This window comes from Calidris pugnax, unplaced genomic scaffold (genome assembly GCF_001431845.1).
Source record: "Calidris pugnax isolate Ruff unplaced genomic scaffold, ASM143184v1 scaffold19, whole genome shotgun sequence".
NCBI classification, from domain to species: domain Eukaryota; kingdom Metazoa; phylum Chordata; class Aves; order Charadriiformes; family Scolopacidae; genus Calidris; species Calidris pugnax.
The window spans coordinates 445,473-464,464 of NW_015090775.1; the positions used below are offsets into that span (position 1 = coordinate 445,473).

Consider the following 18,992-nt stretch of genomic DNA (forward strand, 5'->3'; position numbering starts at 1 on the left):
GCACTACCTATTGCTCTAAAAATGGCATTAAACTTATTTCACTGCCTTTTCTCATTCTTGAATATACCATTTCTCCATTAACTGGAATCCCACTTTTTCCACTTTAAAAATAAGTTCCAACCTCATTCACAAACATGTTACCTTCCGCAGCTGTGCATCATATGGTATGCACAATTTATATACATTCACATACATATGTGTTTCAGATTTCACAATGCTGTGGTGTATGCTTTTCTAGGGAACTCTCTAGCTATTCTCTGGTCTGGGAACATAAGCCCTTTTATTGTGAAAGATAGGAATAAAGTATTTTTTTTCTGCTAACCAAGTGTTTTTAAAATTCTATGTGAAATAGTTATGTATAGTTTTATATAAGGTACATACAAATGACTAATCATACTGACACCAGATCCTCTTTGCACTTCAAGATAATTCAAAGAGCCTACGTAAACTGATAAACAGCTCCTGCTGTGGATGATTCCTCCTCTTTAGCCTCCAGTATGACATTTGTATAACTAACAATGCAGCTTCTCTTCACGCTAATGAGTATATTCCATGAGATTTTACGTGACCCGATACCACAAAAATTGAGAGACCTAAGCTGGCCTGTTTCAGCTGATATTTGCAAAAAAAAAAGTCAAATGGGCGCAATTCAGAGCTTACTCATAGGAAAAAGTATTGTTCTTGCAAATAAATGCTATTTAAATGAGTTGTACCCGAATATCTTCAGGATCCAAACTATGTTCGCTCCATGCTGAATTGATACTGCTGTTCAGATAGGATCCAGATCGACCCATATCAAGCTCATCTTCATAAGCTTCTGTAGCTATATCATCTCTTGGGTTATTGCTTGAATGTGAAAACTGCAATAAGTATTCATAAAAAAATAATTTCATCAGTGCAAAAGTTTACTTCAACATCAATGTAAGAGTTTACATCAACAGTTTTTATGACACAATGATCCTTCTATGGATTTAATGTGATTTTCTGAACTCAAAACACTAGCTATAGGCAACATTGGCATAAGTAGTATCCTATAGAATATCAGTATTGTATGGAAGGAACTCTGATTAATGATGGCTTAACTTGATAAATCTAGAGATTTGCATACGGAAAAAAACCCCAGTAATTCTGATGCTTATTTGAACCTCTTTACATTGCATTTAAATTAAGCTAGTACGGAAATAGACTTTCAGCCAGGATTTCCAATTAGGCTGCTAAAACCAAAAGACTGTATTTTATATTGAATAATCCTGCAGAAAGCAATTCTCCCATTTCAGATACTAACCCTGAAAAGGAAGGGATGAGATGGCAAAAAAAAAAAAAAGGAAAGAAAAGAAGAAAAAAAATAAAAAAGGAGACAAGTTAATCTCTAACTTTCAGCAAATGCTCAGATCAAGAGTTGGAGAGAGGTTGTCAGCTATTTATTTATTCATACTGATTCATTCATGTGAAGGTACTATTGTCCACGGAGTCATCGGGCCTCAGAACTTTATGAATGGAACTAAACCTTGTGAATCTTCTCTTAGTTCCCTGAATTATTTGTTGTGCTGGAAGAAAAGTCTGTGTAGTGTGACACAGATAATAAGCTAAAAATGGAAATGTTAATCAGTAGTTATGAGACAGCTTCAGAAAGGTCAACAAATTTTCAAGGTTAGTCTAGAAAGACATCTTTGAAGATATACAATAAAGTATATGAATATAAAATAGCAAGATTATTGCTGAAGCCCAGAAAAGTAATTTAAAATAAAGCAAGGTTATTCAGTATTAAGGCTGCATCAATGTGTCCCCTTGTTATGACTGTTTAATGTATATATATATGACAGTTATCAGCACACCCTGTCCTGACACACAGGCAAAAGACAGGAAGAGCAGCTTCATTAACCTGAGTTGCATCAACTTGAACTGCTTAGTGACCTTCCTCCATACGTAGCTTTCACCTCTACTGTTCTTTTTGACTCTTGACTACTTGATTAACATTATTGGTAATTTCAAAAGCCATTATAAAATCATTCTCTGTGCTGGGGTACTGTTTAAGAAGAAAGGTCCATTCATATCCAGGGGAGTGGTGCTAGAGACAGGTGAAGCTGCCTGCTGTTCTCCTGCCCCTGGAGAGACCGACATATCGTCACTTGGCTCCCAGTGCCTGACGCAATGCTCAGAGCTCTGTCCCTTCTATTCACTACATCCTGTCATCCTCCATCCTCTCGTGTCCCACACACACTCATCTTCTCACCCAGCACCGTACCTGGCTCCATATCACGGGCCACATCTGTCTCCGTATGCACCATCTGTCCTTCTGTCCTAGGCCCTGACTCGCAAAGGCTTCACCTTCTTCAGCCTGCAACAACTGCCCAGTTTAAATCCCAGCCTCTCCATCTCATGGCCAGTCCAAGATTCTCATTCCAGTTTTATTTAGGAGTCCACCCTAATCTTCCTGTCCCCTCGCCTGAACTCTTTGTCCCATCTCAGCTAACTCTGCCAGCAGCATGGTCCCCCAAATACCCAGAATAAGCACTGTTAAGCAGGATTCTTTCCTTCTTGTATTAATCACACCAAAATTTTAAATATTTTAAACCCCATGAATTTTGAAAGCTGAAAGAAAGAATCTTTGAAAATGTATAAAGGCTTTTAAAAAGAAAAAATACAAAGAAAACATAGACAAAGTTTACATCTTCATTTTCTATCAGTTGCTTGCTAATTTTATACAGCATTGTTTCTGCATGAGAACATTTATCTTCCTTGGTCTTGCAAAAGAAAAGAGAGAGGAGACTCAAATACCTTAGGGATCAGAAGTAGCCCAACAGTGACTGTCACAGTCAAGTGTGTGTGTGCAAAGAACAGCATCAGCATCCAGTCAGACTGAAGTCTTGAAGCAAGAATGAATCTGAAAATAGAATTCAAGGTTGCAATTCACTGCCTTTTCTCCAGTGCATTAGATTTAACATTTTTAATATTCCTTAGGATTCTTTTCATTGAAAGGCCAAACACAACATGTTTTGTTCTGTACTGCTTTCATACAGACTAAGAATTACATCCACATGCTTTACTTTTATACCACAATTTCAAAACAACTCGGAAAAACAACCAACAAAACAAGCCAAAACAAAATATAAAAAGAAACAAGAGATCTCAAAGGATATTGCTTATTCCATCATTCTCACTCTATTTAACTGGTTTTTTTGGATCTATATATTATCACAGTGTCTTTGGCCTGAACTGAGTTATGGCCATTTACATACATTAAAGATCTGAATGAATGATTTTAGGTTAAGTGAGCACTTGTACTATGATAAATTGCAGTGCGCTTCAAAAACACAGGATGTCCATAGATGGGAGCCATCAGAGAGGGAACTGAACTGAAATGCATTTTAGTGGGGAGCAGAGAAACTTCAAAAACACAGGATGTCCATAGATCGGCAGCTACAGAGCACGGCTGATGAGCCATCAGAGAGGGAACTGCACTGAAATGCATTTTAGTGGGGAGCAGAGAAATGGTCTTGATTTCAGGACCGCCCAGCCCAATGCGGCAGGGCCCGAGAGCCCTGTGAATGCCGGGGAACGAGGGGCTGAACCTCCCAAAGGAAGCAATTCCTTGCTGAGCTCTCTCAAAGAGCAGTAGGACAAGCCCTGCAGCTCAGCATAGCTGGAGCATGGGTGGCTCACCTGCCTTCGTGAGCTCCCGAAGACAGAAATGGTAAGCAGTGCAATGGATGAATGGATATACCACTGGCTTGTAATTCGCAGGTTCACAAAAATCATTCAGATAGAAATGACATTTGCAACTTATCCAAGTCTACAGATGCACGTTTTGCAGCAGCTTTCATTAACAGAAATAGCCTGGCATGAAACACTGGCTTATATGCCATAATAATACAGTCATCCTTTCTTGATTAATACTTTGTAAATGAAATGTTTCATGAACACAATAAAATATTAGAATTATTTCTTACAGAGACGTTGCTGTTGAGGTGTGCAGGGATACATGGAGGCTCAGGTCTGAGGGTCAGCTAACTGAACGCACCATGAGAACTATTGAAGAAGACTTTGAGAAACTTCTGGATATTGCAAATAACAGAGTGAAAAGCGAACAAAAGTTACAGACGGTGCTGTGAGGGATGGGAAGATTTCACACAGAGACAGGAGAAAGCTCCCGGGTCCTGATGCCAACCAGATTTGGCTAACCCTTAACAGCTCCAGTCCTCAAATTCTAAGAAGGCTTTTTGTTTGTTTTATGTGTGAAACCTTGACTAATTAAGGTATCCACACCATACCCTCAAAAGCAAAATAGGATTTGTACTAGCCATTCACACCTAACAGAGATGGGGTTTCTACTCAAATGAGATTTTTTTTTCATATAAATATTGGTTTTCTCTCTAATACAAGTGAAAGAGCAATGGAGGAGTTTAACGCTACGCTGGTCTGAAGATAATCAAGAATCCTCTGTTTTTGAAATGGGAATAATAGTTTTATAGGAAAACAAAATGCAAATAGTTCAAGATGTTATTTAGTGCTCACATCAATCTTATATGAGCTTTGGGAGTTTTCAGACTGGCTGGCTGCCTTCTAATAGTAGGTCCCCTTCAAGGTTCCGGTGCTTTCAACTTCATGACAACTCAGACGTGTCATTTAAATCAGAGTCTTACATTTCTGCTCTTTCAGTTACATCTGAACTTCAAAGAGACAGGATTAAGACTTCTGTGCACAGAAATGGACATAATCTCAGGAGGGATCAGTGCATTTTATTCATTCCTATTCGTAAACAGTACATGGTATTTCTTCAACAAACCAGCATGTACCAGACAGGGGGCAAAGAATGAATACAAAATGTACATTTTTTTGAAAAAGAAGGAAGAACAAAATCAGCAGACCGACCTTAAGCTGAAGGAACAGGATCCTCACTAGGATAAACTGGAAGACCTAACCCTTTTGTGTCTCCTTCGTAAGACATGTATTAAAATGCCACATTTTCCCCTTTTCTCCTCTCCTTAATCCAAGATTACTTTCATCCTGTCCTATTGTTAAAAGAAACTTGCAACCCACATAATAACTCTCCTAATGCACTGAACCGTATCTTCTAACATGGCCCAAAATAGAGTTTAGGAACATTAATTAATGGGGGAAAATTTTGACTGAGAACCTGTCGTATTGGTTATAAAACATTCAAAGTTTTGTAATTGAATTTTACTTCTACCAGGAATTAAAAGAAAAATGCTTCCATGAAATACAGATTTTAAACATCACTTTTTGCAGATGTTTGTTTTAGGGAGTAAAGAAGAAGGTTTTGAGACCATGTGGATGTTGAGATACGGGGTTAGGAGAAGGTGAAGGAAACAAAAAGTTGCAAGCCTGAGAAGTGCACCAAACTTTATAACGATGACAGGGGAAAAGAGCACCTGGAAGGACTAGAGATGAAAGATGTGCTTTGCTGATGTTTACTCAGAAAAAATTGTGCCTCATGGAAGCAAACATTAAGAAGGCAGAGAGAAATATGAGTTTCAAGGCAGACGAAGGAACAGAGAAGAGTATTTGAAGACTGACAATGGTTTGATGTTCAAAAAAAATAATCTTAGTAGACAAGGTTTGTCAGGAGGCAAAGGCAGGCATGAGAATACCAGAAGAAAGTCATAAGAATCTCTTACAGCATGAGATGAAATACATGCTATCTTGCCATTTTGAATTTTCTAGGACCAATTCATTTTTACAGTGTGCTCTGTAGGAAAGGAATATACAGTAAATGTCACCAAGCTCTGGCAAAGACCCTTATTCATTTCTTACTACTCTAATAATTTACAAGTATGAAATGTAGAGCTCATTATAAACTTCATAAGAAACGTGCCTTATGTTACTGTTACAGCATCATATGCATAAAAATTTTTTATGTCAGCATATAAAGCACTATGCTCCATGCACAAACCAGTAAAATTATCTTAACATATATCTGCACCTTGCCAATCTGTTACACACCTGGAAAAGTTCATACACACCAACATTCTTACCTGCTCTTTTCCTAGGGAAACAGACCAGCAAGCAGTATGCAGATGCTGAAGACAGACAGTAGTTTTGATATATCTAATTTATCATATATACTGAACTTTGATCTAAGAACATATCAGCTAGCTATACTGAATATACATATATCTAAGAACATATCAGCTAGCTATACTGAAGAAAACCCATTATTATATAATTAACAAGTTGTTTGTACATATTCTTGAATCCTATGAGAACAGTTTTAAGTTTAGCCATCACTTAATTTGCAGAATTAAATATTTATGAGACCTTCCCTTATGCATCCTATAGCATTCACTCATTTTAAGTTGCACCATACGAAACCTGAAAGATAAATAGTTAAATACTAGATCTACAGATCACTTGCCTAATTGTATGGAATATAGCAGAGATAATGAGCTCATTGTGAACTGCAACAGCCATATAACGTGGCTCATGAAATGCTGATGGGACTGTCCGCACTGCATAGCAGAGATAAACACCCCACAAGAGGAATAAAAATTCAGCTGTGAGAAGAACAAAAAGAAATAATTTGCAATTAGTTTTATATATGAAAAAGGAAGGAAATCTGAAGTACTACAGTATCTTCTGTATGTGTGAATATCTATGCAAAGACAGTATACACTCATACATGGATATATGTACAGAGAGAGGCATTCAAACTCTTTCAGATATTGTCACTGCACATGATACATTTGGTTTTCATTTTACACACTTCTTTTTTCTAGATCAGGAACCTTTGCACTCATGGTGTTTCAGTTTTTCAGTTGACAAACTTTAAGACAATGCCCAACAATGTCTTGTTGGTTTTTCAAATAGGTTCTACAGGAGTTTGACATCACTTAAAATAGCAAGTATTTTTAATTGTAGCTCTTGTTCTTGTTGTAGAGGCAGATACTAGACTACTAGACTACAAACTTTTAAAGACAACAGTTTCACTTCAAAGGTTTATAACTCAGATATAACAATACATTTTGGGTTAAAAAAATTCCTCTGTTCATGATAGTTACTTCTGCTGGTGCCCATAATATGATGAGTCATTTCTGAGCGCCTAATGTCATTACAACAAATGACGTGTCTCTCTGTTAGGAGAAAAATGAGTGAAGGAAGAAAGGAGAAAGAATAAAGGTCCAGGATCAGCTTAAACTATCCTGTTAGAGCTAACTCACCCAGCAGTACTCCGACTACAGTTACCACTAGACAGTCTGCTGTGGCATTATTTTACTTTTGATACAAATGAAAATAATTTTGTACCCATCTTGAAAAACCTCTCCTTCCAGAAAAAAAAAAACCCAGCTCTGCCATGTAGCTTTGAGTAGAGCTGGAGCCCATGCCTCTTGCCTTGCAGTCTGGGTTGAGGATGGCTGGAAGTGGTTGACCCTATCCAGCAACATGCAATTCCATGATAGAGCCCTGCTGGCACTGCTCTGGACCAGCTTCAGAAATTGCGTGTGACACCATTGTTACTCATACACTGCTTTTGCCTTGTTGAATTAGTTCTTTTTCACACTTATTTTTGCCAATACATGTTACTGAACTGTAGCTGGAACTGGTGATCAGTGACATCACCCCGTGGTAGTGATCAGCAAATCAGTGTGTGTCTGGTTTGGATAAGGACACAAGTGCTTGTGAACCCTGCCATTAGCAACAGATGGAAATACAACACTGGGAGGGACTCTACCAGGGAGTGTAGCGATAGGACGAGGGGTAAGCTTTAAATTTAAAGAGGGGAGATTTAGATTAGATATCAGAAAGAAATTCTTTCCTGCGAGGGTGGTGAGGCCCTGGAACAGGTTGCCCAGAGAAGCTGTGGATGCCCCATCAAGAGTGTTCAAGGCCAGGCTGGATGGGGCTTGGAGCAACCTGGTCTGGTGGGAGGTGTCCCTGCCCAGGGCAGGGGGTTGGAATTCAGTGATCTTTAAGGTCCCTTCCAACCCAAACCGTTCTGTGGTTCTATCATTCTACAGTCTGCACTGGGAATCTTGTGAAAATGGGTCCTCTGGTTCCTCCACTGTAACTGCTGTAAATTATCTATACTATATTGTTATAGCATTTCCAAGCTTCTGATTTTGCTATGAATGTCAGCTAAAGTCAGTAAGAGACAAGTTTCGATAAAATGAAAATGAATTCAGCTACATAGATCTCTGTGCTATGATAAGAGTTTAGTTTAAACAACACTTCATGTTTCTTACTTTTATCAAAAATAGATGGCCTAGGTTTAAGACCATCATTTTTACTAGAACACATCCCACATAAACCCAGCAATTCTACCAGTTACATACAAACAAACACCTGAAAAGGCATAATCCACACATGCTGCTACTTTTGTGCTTTTCCTCACCAGAATCCCAACAATAATAAACCTTTTGACTTTAATGGTTTGACTTGGGACCTTAATAAGTGTCAATATGAATCTTCTGAGACTGTGTGTCCCAGACTGGTTTTTGAGCTCCACAAAAGCACGTACACAGGTGTCTTTTCCGTATCCCCCAACACACGCACTGCTTGGGCAAACTGGCTGCTACTTCCATGGCATTCCTAGATAATCAGCTACGCTCACACTGAAGTCTGTTATTCTGGTTTCTTAAAAACACCTACACAGGAATGACCCGCCAAGCCACCTTGCTACTGAAGTCTTCTCTGAGCACGTGGAACACAAATTTTGCTTCAATGAAATAAGATTAAAGGCCCCTTTACAAATGTTAGGAATTTTGGTTTTTCTCTTTAAGTGCACTTGCCTCGTGTACGCAGAATCCCGGCACTGAAATGTACTGCTCTTCAAAGCACTGAAATTTATTGCTTTAATTGCTCCATATTGAATTTAGAAGACATTGAAAAGGAAAAAATGGGTACAATTAGGTTGCCAAATCACTGTATCTTGCTGTCCTGTGTTCTATGGAAACACTTATTAATACAGTTGAGCAGGTATTCCCCAGAACATGCCAGAGAGCCTATTTCCTCTCATTTTGCCTTTCATCCCAAGTCCCCCTGCAGTAAAAAAACAACATTAGCAGAAGAGCTGAACAGATGAGCTAATTGTAAAACAACAGGTATACTCCACAAAACTACCCATGGTCCATTTTTCCTCTCTTCCTCAGCTGAAGTGAGAACAGCCCCAAGTCTGGTACTGATTGAAAAGATCAGCTAACAGAGGCTGAGAGTTTGAAGAAGTTTGGCTTGTTAAAAGGATGAAAATACATGTGTGTATATATATAAAGCAAATTTTATATATAAGCAAATTTTGCTTATTTTCACAAGAAAAAAAAATCTGCTCTAATTTTAAACATTTACAAGATTTTTTTTTTAATACAGATTTATATACAGTGTCTCAGAGAGCAAATGCAAGTGAAAAAGCCACAGCTCCATAATAAAAACCAGTTTGAATGAGATGGGATAAGTAGAAATGAAGGCAGCATTTGCTCTCCAGATCTTATTAATTCTGAAAACGTCACAGTTTTCAGTTTCACAATCATAGATACAAGGAGTTCCTAAGACAACAAGAGGAGATTTCAAAGTATTAATATACTGGATTATTTGCACCATTTAATGCATAATGCTTTTATAAAAAGCTTTACATTTAGAGCAGAGCTGGCATTCCTGTCTGCAGATAGTAATTAGTGTGACATCTGGTATGCAACATAAATAGGGAATAGCTTTTAAAACACAAGGTAAAATAACAGAGTTGCTATACTCGCTAAGCCCAACGTTACAATAATTTCATTAGCAACAACAAACAAAAGAGACTGATAGAAAACCAATTTATTATCTAAACCACTAATTACACAGCTTAAATGTTTCATGTAGAAGCAGTGCTTGAGGGTGGAAATCAAGTTCGTATTATTAGCTACAGACTATTAGTGCAATTTTTAAGAAAAATCTGAAGGTATTATACATTTTGCTGTATGGCAAAATGGCCTTTTTGGTTTCTCACTATAAAGTAAGGCGACATAGTAATGTATTTATTACTTCAATTAAAACCACAGATATAACTAACTTTAAATAGATAGACAGACAGCACATCTGGAGCACATCTGGCCAGCATGCAACAAGGTTCTAATGTATCACTCATCTCTCAGGATAAATAGATAGATAATGGAGCACATCTGGCCAGCATGCAGCAAGGTTCTAATGTATCACTCATCTCTCAGGTCTTATTAGTTCTGTCTATGGCACACTAGTGACTGTTTTGAGCCAAATATCCTTAATGATTAAAATCCGTCAGATATGATAGGAAATTTCTGTTTGGCTTGCTGAATACTTTTCCATGAAACCCCTAGTCCAGAAGAGTGACTTCCTGAGCACTAAAGGACTGTCTTAGCATATTGCAAACCTGCCAAGACCAAACTCAAAGCTCAAAACATGTGATCTTGTTCCTTTAAGTATGATTTATCATAAGGCTTATAAATTATTCCATTTTACTTATTAAGCACAAGAACATGAAATACTTTCTTTCCCCCATCTGAAGAAATGATGGAAATTCCTAGGAGAGAGAGCTGTCAACAGCTCTCTGGACAGAAAATGTGAAGTCAAAAAAATCAAGCATAAAAGAGCTCTGAAAATCTTGTAGTAGCTACTCTATAAAAATCCACCCAGCTTTTGGGTGCAAATCTCTGATAGATAAGAGAGTAAGAGAAGGAACATTTGCTTTAAAGGCACAAATGGATGAAGATATGAATGGAAGGTAAGACATGAAAACAAAATGTGGCCATGTGCAAAAATGAATTCATCTTTAAATGCCTCTCTCGCTAGTCATTATGTATTTCTTATCTACCACTTTATGTGGTCTTTGCACTAACAAAACAACCTGCTTAGTTATATCCTTTGGTGTTTAAAAACCACAACTATTCCTTTTGCTTGCAATGCCCATTGTGACTTCAGAAAATGGAGCATTTTGGAACACTTAGCTTGGTCATCCAATCCATGGGACCAGACTCACGCCCAATGCCTGTTACAACTATGAGTCGCCCATGACTGCTCACTTGGGATTTGTTTTGGCCATTGCTCATACTCTGCACCTTCTGATAAGGAAGGATCAGAAGATCCAGAGAAGGACAGCCTCAGGGAGGGGACTATTACTTAATCAAACTTTCTCAGAAGATCTGGGTTAGTGCATTTAATAGGTTTCACTAAACTTGCCGTTGTCTGTGTTGCAAATTATTCTTTCACATTTGAAGTCAGTACAAGGCAAAGCCGTGCCCAGAGACAGTCTTCTGCGACATTTTCTGTCAGTGTCCATTAGCCAGGCTGTGTCATGCCCTGCAGAGCATGGCAAATGCAGACTGACCCGTTCCTGCCTGTCCAGCCCCCAGCACCAGTAAATTCCCATGTTAATCCATATCCTCTGTCATTGCCTGCTCTGCAGATGTCTGGACTTCACCTGACTGCACAGCACTGCAGAGCAAGATAGGAGGAACTGAAAGCAGCGATCAAAGTCACTCTCCTCTCTTTGAAGATTTGGAGCAGTCATTGAGAGCCTCCTTATACTTGAGTGGGCACGGGAAGAGAACACCCACCGATGACAAACGCAGTAAAGGCAGCACTAGGGCACGACCTCAGGAGAGTTAAGAAACAACGGACTCAGAAAAGCAAAGATCATATAAGGAAACATGAAAAATCAAGAAACATGAAGCTGGATTTTTGAACATGGCTTACACACCAAGTCTTCTTAGAGGCCTTACAAAGTACTTCACCCTTACTTCCATAGCTTTGCTGTCTGGAAGAATTGGACAGCACTAAACTAAAAATACAACATATGCAGCCTTAATTTACTCTCTTTTGCATATATAATCTTGAGTTAACTATATAATTTCTTAAGAGACCAGACTCATTTAATGCGTGTGACAGAGCAATTCCAGAGATAAATCAAGGTTGACTAATGAAGAAAGCTCTGTAATTTGTTGCAAATGACATTTAGATGTCTAGTGACTGAGAGAAAAGACTGCAGGGGAAAAATAGCAGCCTTGTGCACATGCACAAATGACTTTGTCTGTACCTCAAGCTCCTATGCATATGCATAGTCCCCACTCAAGCTCAGCTTCACAGAGATGATCACAGAGAGCATTTCTCTTGCTATTTGGGTGCCAACCTAGGCATTTTTGCTGCGATTTGCAGCAGAACTAAGCATACAGGGCTGCATTTGTAGCCAGTGAGACTGTACATAACGTGTTATATATAGATTTGACTAAGCTCTGTAACTGAGCCAAAGGCATTGCAAAATGGGCACTCAGATTAAATGGACCATATAACTCTAATCTTATTGTGCCTCAGCTCTGGCTGTGTAAAATGGAGCTAATGCCACCCTGTCACTGCAAGATGACAGTGGAAATAAATTTACCCATATATTTGTGAACAGCTTAAATCTTAAACTGTGAGTTTCCTTCCCGCCATGGTCGGGAAAGGAAAGTGAGTTATTTCAGGCTGTTCTGGTTGCTTCTCAGTCCTCCTACCCTGCCAGAAATGCCCTTCTCTTACACTTCGTCAGGCCACCCTCTGGGTGGAGATGGCCATTGAAAGGAGCTCCTTGGGGCCAGGGTGCCCAACCCTGTGCTTGCTTGAACTCTGCTGTCCAAAAAGAGCTACCTGCAAAAAAAAGACACCCCTGAAGGATTAAAGCCCATTTTCACGACTGTATGATGTTCTAAGTCTGATCACACTCATTTGCTTAAAAAGCATCATCATAAGCCAAGAACAGGCCACTGCTCTCCAGAGACGGTGACATGCTCTGGGTTCTGTCCCTACACTAGTAACTGAGAGCCCCTTACAGCTCTGACTTGACTAAGCTCACCTGGTATTCTGAACTTTGCACTGTTGGCAAAACTGTTCCAACAGTTACACCATTTTTTCCTCAGGTTTTGGACACAAATTACAGATTGCAACTCCACTTACATCCGTAACACAGTTACAACAACTCATCTGCTTCTCCATCACACTTCATTTCATCCGAATCATGTCTACATTTTAAATCCCATCTACTGAAACGAAGTGAGCTATGGATCTGGAAGCACAGCTCTTCCATCCGTTCACTCAGTCAGGGTGCCGGCTGGAGCCGAGCACGCACCATTTTAAAATAGGCAAAAAACCCCTGTCCTCAATTGCTCTCGTGTTGTCAGCCAGTACAGTCTCTTTCTGCCTCACTGCGTCCAATCTCCCACCTGGAGAGTTGCACCATGTCACAGCACAAGTTTTCTTCCTCAACTGAAAGGATTTTCATATATTTCAATGAACTGTGATTACACGTGTAAGTCTTTAGCGTAGAGTTATTCCTTGCAAATTATAAATTACCAGAGGTTTATCTGTCTCTCTCACCATATCTCAGCATCATTTTAATTAGCTGGGCACAGCAATACAGAGACCTATTTGTGGAGTAAGAATTAACAGTGCCAAACTCTGACTTTTTTTTCTACCAGAACTCCCACGGCCTGTGGCTGTGCAAGGCTGAAAGAAGAGCAGGGGTCCATGGGCTGGCGGGGGGCACATCACACTCCCTCCCCCGTCCCCAGCCACAAGTCTGCCTTGCAGGTCCCCTCAAAGTAACACAAAGGGACATGCTGACCCATGGTCTACGGGTTCCATGGCTCGAGGGTGACCTAGTGTCGTGGTTTTGGCCTCAAACCGGGACGCCTTAGATATGGCTTTTGCTGGCAGTGGAGACATATCTACTGACTTGAGTGTGAGCAACATGCCTAGAAGTCTCACTGCATGGAACATACGCCAGTGCCCTGGTCTACAGTCTCCAAGAACTCTCCTCATTTCTGCACTTCTTCTTAGCCCTACCCATGCATTTTATGCCTTCCTCTACACAGATGTGCTGTCCTATCTCATTCCTGCCACAGCCCACTGCTGTTATTAAAGCCAGCTGGCCATTCTTCCGGCTCCATGTGCCCCACCATCCTCTTCACTTCTGTGGATTAAAGGGGGAAGAAAGAATCAGAAACGATTTATGACCAGCAGCTGACAGCAAGCTGAGTGTGGAACCTCTTCTCTCACATCTTGAAGAGGATGCAAGCAACCACCAATGATATCCAAAGTACTTGAAGGGCTGGAAAGACTCTGCATTTCAGTAAAGTGTTGACGCTGAGTGAAGCGGGGAGTATTCCAGCAAGGGCTACAGGTGATGGAATACAGTCCCAAACACTCACCAGTTTTATATAAAATACTGTGCCTGACTAAATTAAATGACATTAACAAGCCTTTCATAAATTATCATCCATGGGGCAGCACAAGAAGTGGATTCAAAAAAGGGTGGTGCAAAGCCAAGATCAAGTCAGAGCATCTTCCAGCCTCTTCCAAAGCCATCACCTACTGCAGGTGGCTTGCAGAAGAAATCTGAATATGACATTTGCCGATATATATACAATGTAGCAAAGGTAATCCAAATATAGTTTCCTTAGCAGAAATACTTTGTAGAAATGGTGCCTAAATAAAGGCTACGGCATTTCACTTGTGATGTAGCAGATAGCAAAAGCAACATTGCTGCAGGCAGTAAGGCAACCAAAACTGTTCAACCTGTTCTGGCTCTTTTTGGGAAAGGAAAACAGAAAAATGTTGGCTGGTCATTGTTAGAAGAAATAAAATCTGGGTTTTATTTAAAATTCCATTCTCCATCATCCTTGAGCATGTTTTATTTTAAATTAAATTGGAATAAACAGTTAATCTGAGATGAGTGAATTGTCCCACTTGATTTAGTCTCTTTTCATAGAGACATTCTGCTCCACTCATCATGTTTGTTGCTCTTCCCCATAGCTTTCCAGATTTACCATATCCTAGAGATGAGGGACATACCCAGCACACAGTGCTGGTGATGTGGGCTGTGAAAAAGGTGTACATGGTGGCAGGAGGAGTGGGCCACAAGCAGGAAAGGAACAGAGCTGAAGGCTCCTTCGTAAAACAGAATTCTTTTCCTATTTCTGCTGCAGACATTTTATACATTCCTGGTGTTATCACTCAGAGTAAGCTTTCACAAGTGATCACTATTTTTACATGATACATTTTCTGAGTATCTAATGTGATAACTGAAGCCAGATCTTCATCAGTGCTGAATTCTAACGAGTACCTCCTGGTTGTGCTTTCCACATAGAAGAAGCTATAAACAGTACTCTGAAAAAACAGTTCCTGGATGTCTCAAGACACTCAAAATGGATAGCTACTGTTGACAAATTTGGCTTTAATCTTTGTACATTGATGCAAAGGGGAACACAGATTAAGAACACCCATTTGGAAGCGATCAGTTCTTTATTCACGGCGTGCTCTGAACAACACACCCCGAATATGGCATAGGGCCACATCAAATGGGGATAACAAAAAGAAATAATAATCACTGATTTGCTGAATGCAGCAGAGGGCCTGTAGAAAATTTAATAAGGGGTCTTGTAAGGCTGCATTACAATGCCCCCAGCTCAAAACCGTACAGGCAGTCTTAATATATAATCTGTTACAGCCTGTCCTGGCAACCCAGACCCTCTTCAGATGCAAAGATTATATAGGTTAAATAGCAACAAATGAACAGTGGGTGGGAGTTCTTTTGGGAACAGCCTTTGTTCCTTTTCCTGGCTGAGGGCATGCAGTAATCATGACACAGCCTCGTGTCTGAAATCCTCTTGATGCCCAGAACCCAAGGCATGACCCACTGATTAGTGGGCAGCCCAGGCCAGCTGTGTGGGAGCAGCACAGCTCCTGCCAGCCAGGAATCAACCAGGGAAAAATACCTCCTTGAGCATAATACCTGCCATTTGCTTCTGGTTTTAAAAAAAACAAAACAAACATTGAAAAACACACACAGAACGCATGGGGGGATTTTTAAAAACTACAGTTTGAATCCTAACCACACTGAGTGAAACTCTGGCCCTGCTGAAGTTGGGAACATCCACCTGCCAAGATTTCACCTCTGCTTTTTATTTGTGTCTGTGCATGCATGTTTATCTCTCTGCCTGCCCTTCTCTCCTGCCTGGGGCTTTGTTCTTTAAACTTATTTTGCCTTTTTTTTTCCAGTTTATGGGAAGTTCGTTTAAATCCTCTGCTGATACCTGTTTCACTTACAGGATTTTTCCTTCAGGATAAAGAATAATAGATTGATTTGTGGCACTGTGAGCCCTTAGGTACCAAAAGTTTATCACTTGGGTTTTTTTTGAACTTGGTATCTGGCTGTGACAGGCAGAGGTATAGAGTATATTCAGACCACAAGAAAAAGGCTTTGTGGCTGAGTGCTTTCAAGCCCTCAGGTCTTTCTCTAAAATCTCAGATGGTCAACGAGACAGATGCCCCAACCTTGAAAGTGAGGCAGAAATGAACACAAAGGAAATCAAAGAATCTAGGCAAGTGACAAATAAGCTACCCACAAGTATCCAATCTCAAGGCAAATGCATACTAACTTACATTACCTTAAGTAGATAAAGTAAGATTTACTGACTGCTAATTTTTCTCAGCAACATATCACAAAGTACAGAGACAATGCTAGAAATCGTGACAACCTTTGTGTCTAAGTCCCTACTTGTCTCACAGAGAGCATCCTCTTAACTTAATGGAAACGTAAATATAAAACATTCACTGCAATAAAAGTCTCCGGAGATAGAGCCTAAGTAGCATGATTAGTATAGAAAATGCTTCATAAATCCTAACTCCAATAATCTCTGGTAGCATACAGGATTCATCTCATTATGACTTTCTGAGAGAGCCTTGTTAATTCTCACTTCACTAATCTGCGACCTTGAAAATTCCCCCTCTGCATTTCAGTAAAGTGTTGACGCTGAGTGAAGCGGGGAGTATTCCAGCAAGGGCTACAGGTGATGGAATACAGTCCCAAACACTCACCAGTTTTATATAAAATACTGTGCCTGACTAAATTAAATGACATTAACAAGCCTTTCATAAATTATCATCCAACGTTTTTATTTTAGCATTTTAAATCAAGTATCGTAATCTATCAATTAATTTATCATATAGAATCTTTTGCAATGCTGCTCCCAGTCGATTAGAGGAATAAAAGGGGGTCTGCAATATGGGTATTTCTCCTGACGTATCTCTGAGATGAAGTATCTAATTTTGGAACTAGTGCCTACTAGCTGTAAGCTTTTCAGAGTGCCATTAACAATAAAAATCTTGCAGTGCATATATACACACACATATACATAAGTGTGTATATATATATAGACACACATGTTAGTACAGACTTGTAGGTGTACATCTCCTGATACTGCTAATGTGGCTACATAGTTTACTAAAGACTTGCACAAATAGAACTCTGCTTGTAAGGTAGTTTGGGTAAGAAGGCAAAATGACAGAACATAAGACATTCTGCCCAATTTTTTTCAGGCTTGAGAGCTGGCTTTTCCTCTACTGCCCTTACGTGTGTTTTGAAAAACATTTAAAACCCCTCTAAATATAAATATACCTTTAGAAATGATCTTTGTTTTTTCCAACACTAGGCAGACAGCAATTTATGCAATTTCTTACCAAAAAGGGACTACCGATCACAGCTAGGTATTAATATCTGAGTTGTCAATCATTTCAGTATCATAACTATAAAATATTTGTTTGCCATTATGCAACAATTACCACTATCAAACTACACTGTATTACTGGCTATGAAAGGCAGTACAATTTTGATGTAAAATGGATTAGTGCAGATGACATCATCAAGTGTTCCACCACATTTAATTCTCTTTTGTTATTAATTTTACATCTCTGGCATAATATTTCATTGCTGCCAAGTATAGTTATGTTTTATCAGTACAGCCCTCCAAAAGGGCTCAAATGGAGACACATTTCAAAACATACTCCTTCATACTCCCCTCCGTATGGTTTACCAGCGGGCACATTGACACCAGGGTGCCCTCCTCACACAGAAGAGCTCTCCCCAGTTCTGTGGTGCAGAAGCAAAAAGCTTCTCTTATTCTAGCCACAATTTCTCACTTTAATAGTGTAGAAGAGTAATATATCTTCTGCCTTCAGAGATGAAATTTCTTGAGCACCCATCACTTTGTTATTACAATCCAAGTTACAAACCTTTGAAAGTCATAAAAGTCTCAGTATATCTTATTAGTAGACATTCTCAGCCCATTTAAAAAACATATATGCCAATATTTCGTTCCCCTAGAAGCTTTTCACATGATGACAAAAATTTAAGATATTCTAAAAGAAGAAAAATGAAAAGGCAACCAAGCTTTATTTTAGAAATTAAAAGATAAACTAGAAAATTAACATACCAACAGCCATCATGTAATCCCAGCGGTCTAGGAGGCACATGTTGAAGATCAGGTGGTCAGATGTTTGCCCTTGGCCAATGAGTGGAATGTTTCTCTCCAGATTTTGGGTTATTGCAGAAGTCCAGCCAACGAGAAACCAAAAGACTATCAGGAGAATAACGGCCAGCATCCTCATCACTCGCCCACCTGTCATGTATGGAATACGCTGAGCAGTTCGGGACAGGAATACCTTCAAAACCCTGAAAAATTCAGACAGTGCAGAATTAAAGAGAGCCCTAGCTAGGTTGCAAGAATTAGACTTCTGTTTTATTTCACTATCAGATTACTGAAAAAAAAAAAAAATAATCCACATTCTTTCCCCTGACAGTATGTACAAGAGTGAAATTTGAAACGTTATTACTTTCACATTAATTGTATTAACATGGAACTGATTGCTGCCCAGAGAGTGCTACAGAGCTGTAACAGAAAATATTAGCTATGTTTATGTTGGGATCATGCATTCTTCTACTGTGTTGTCAAACTGGATTCTTCCAGCTCCCCATGGAAGTCTTCTGTCTTTGAAAAAGGGAAGGTCATTTCCATAAAATAGCAACCACGTCTGTGGCATTTCATTTTGTTTTGATGCTGGCTGTCTGCTCACCCAAATCATACTATTTTCATAGAAAAAATTAGCACTTGTTGGATATTTTCCCCATTGACTTCAATGTTTCTAAGGCAACATTCTACTCCTCATAGAGATAACTGTGGAATGCACTTTGCAAATTAAGAGTTTTCTGACTTGTT

The 18,992-nt window shown here is 39.4% G+C and overlaps 1 protein-coding gene across 2 annotated transcripts in view; it reads right to left on the bottom strand.

Annotated features, from left to right (window-relative positions):
• The window catches only part of GPR158 (G protein-coupled receptor 158), a 204,503-nt gene that overhangs the window by 5,807 nt on the left and 179,704 nt on the right, over positions 1-18,992 (bottom strand). For both annotated transcript variants that reach the window (XM_014946480.1, XM_014946489.1), the window contains exons 7-10: positions 18,210-18,448; positions 6,377-6,515; positions 2,779-2,884; positions 714-860 (exon numbers count right to left, since the gene is read on the bottom strand). In XM_014946480.1, the coding sequence (XP_014801966.1) occupies positions 714-860; positions 2,779-2,884; positions 6,377-6,515; positions 18,210-18,448 (631 nt within the window). The remainder of the gene's footprint in view (positions 1-713; positions 861-2,778; positions 2,885-6,376; positions 6,516-18,209; positions 18,449-18,992) is intronic.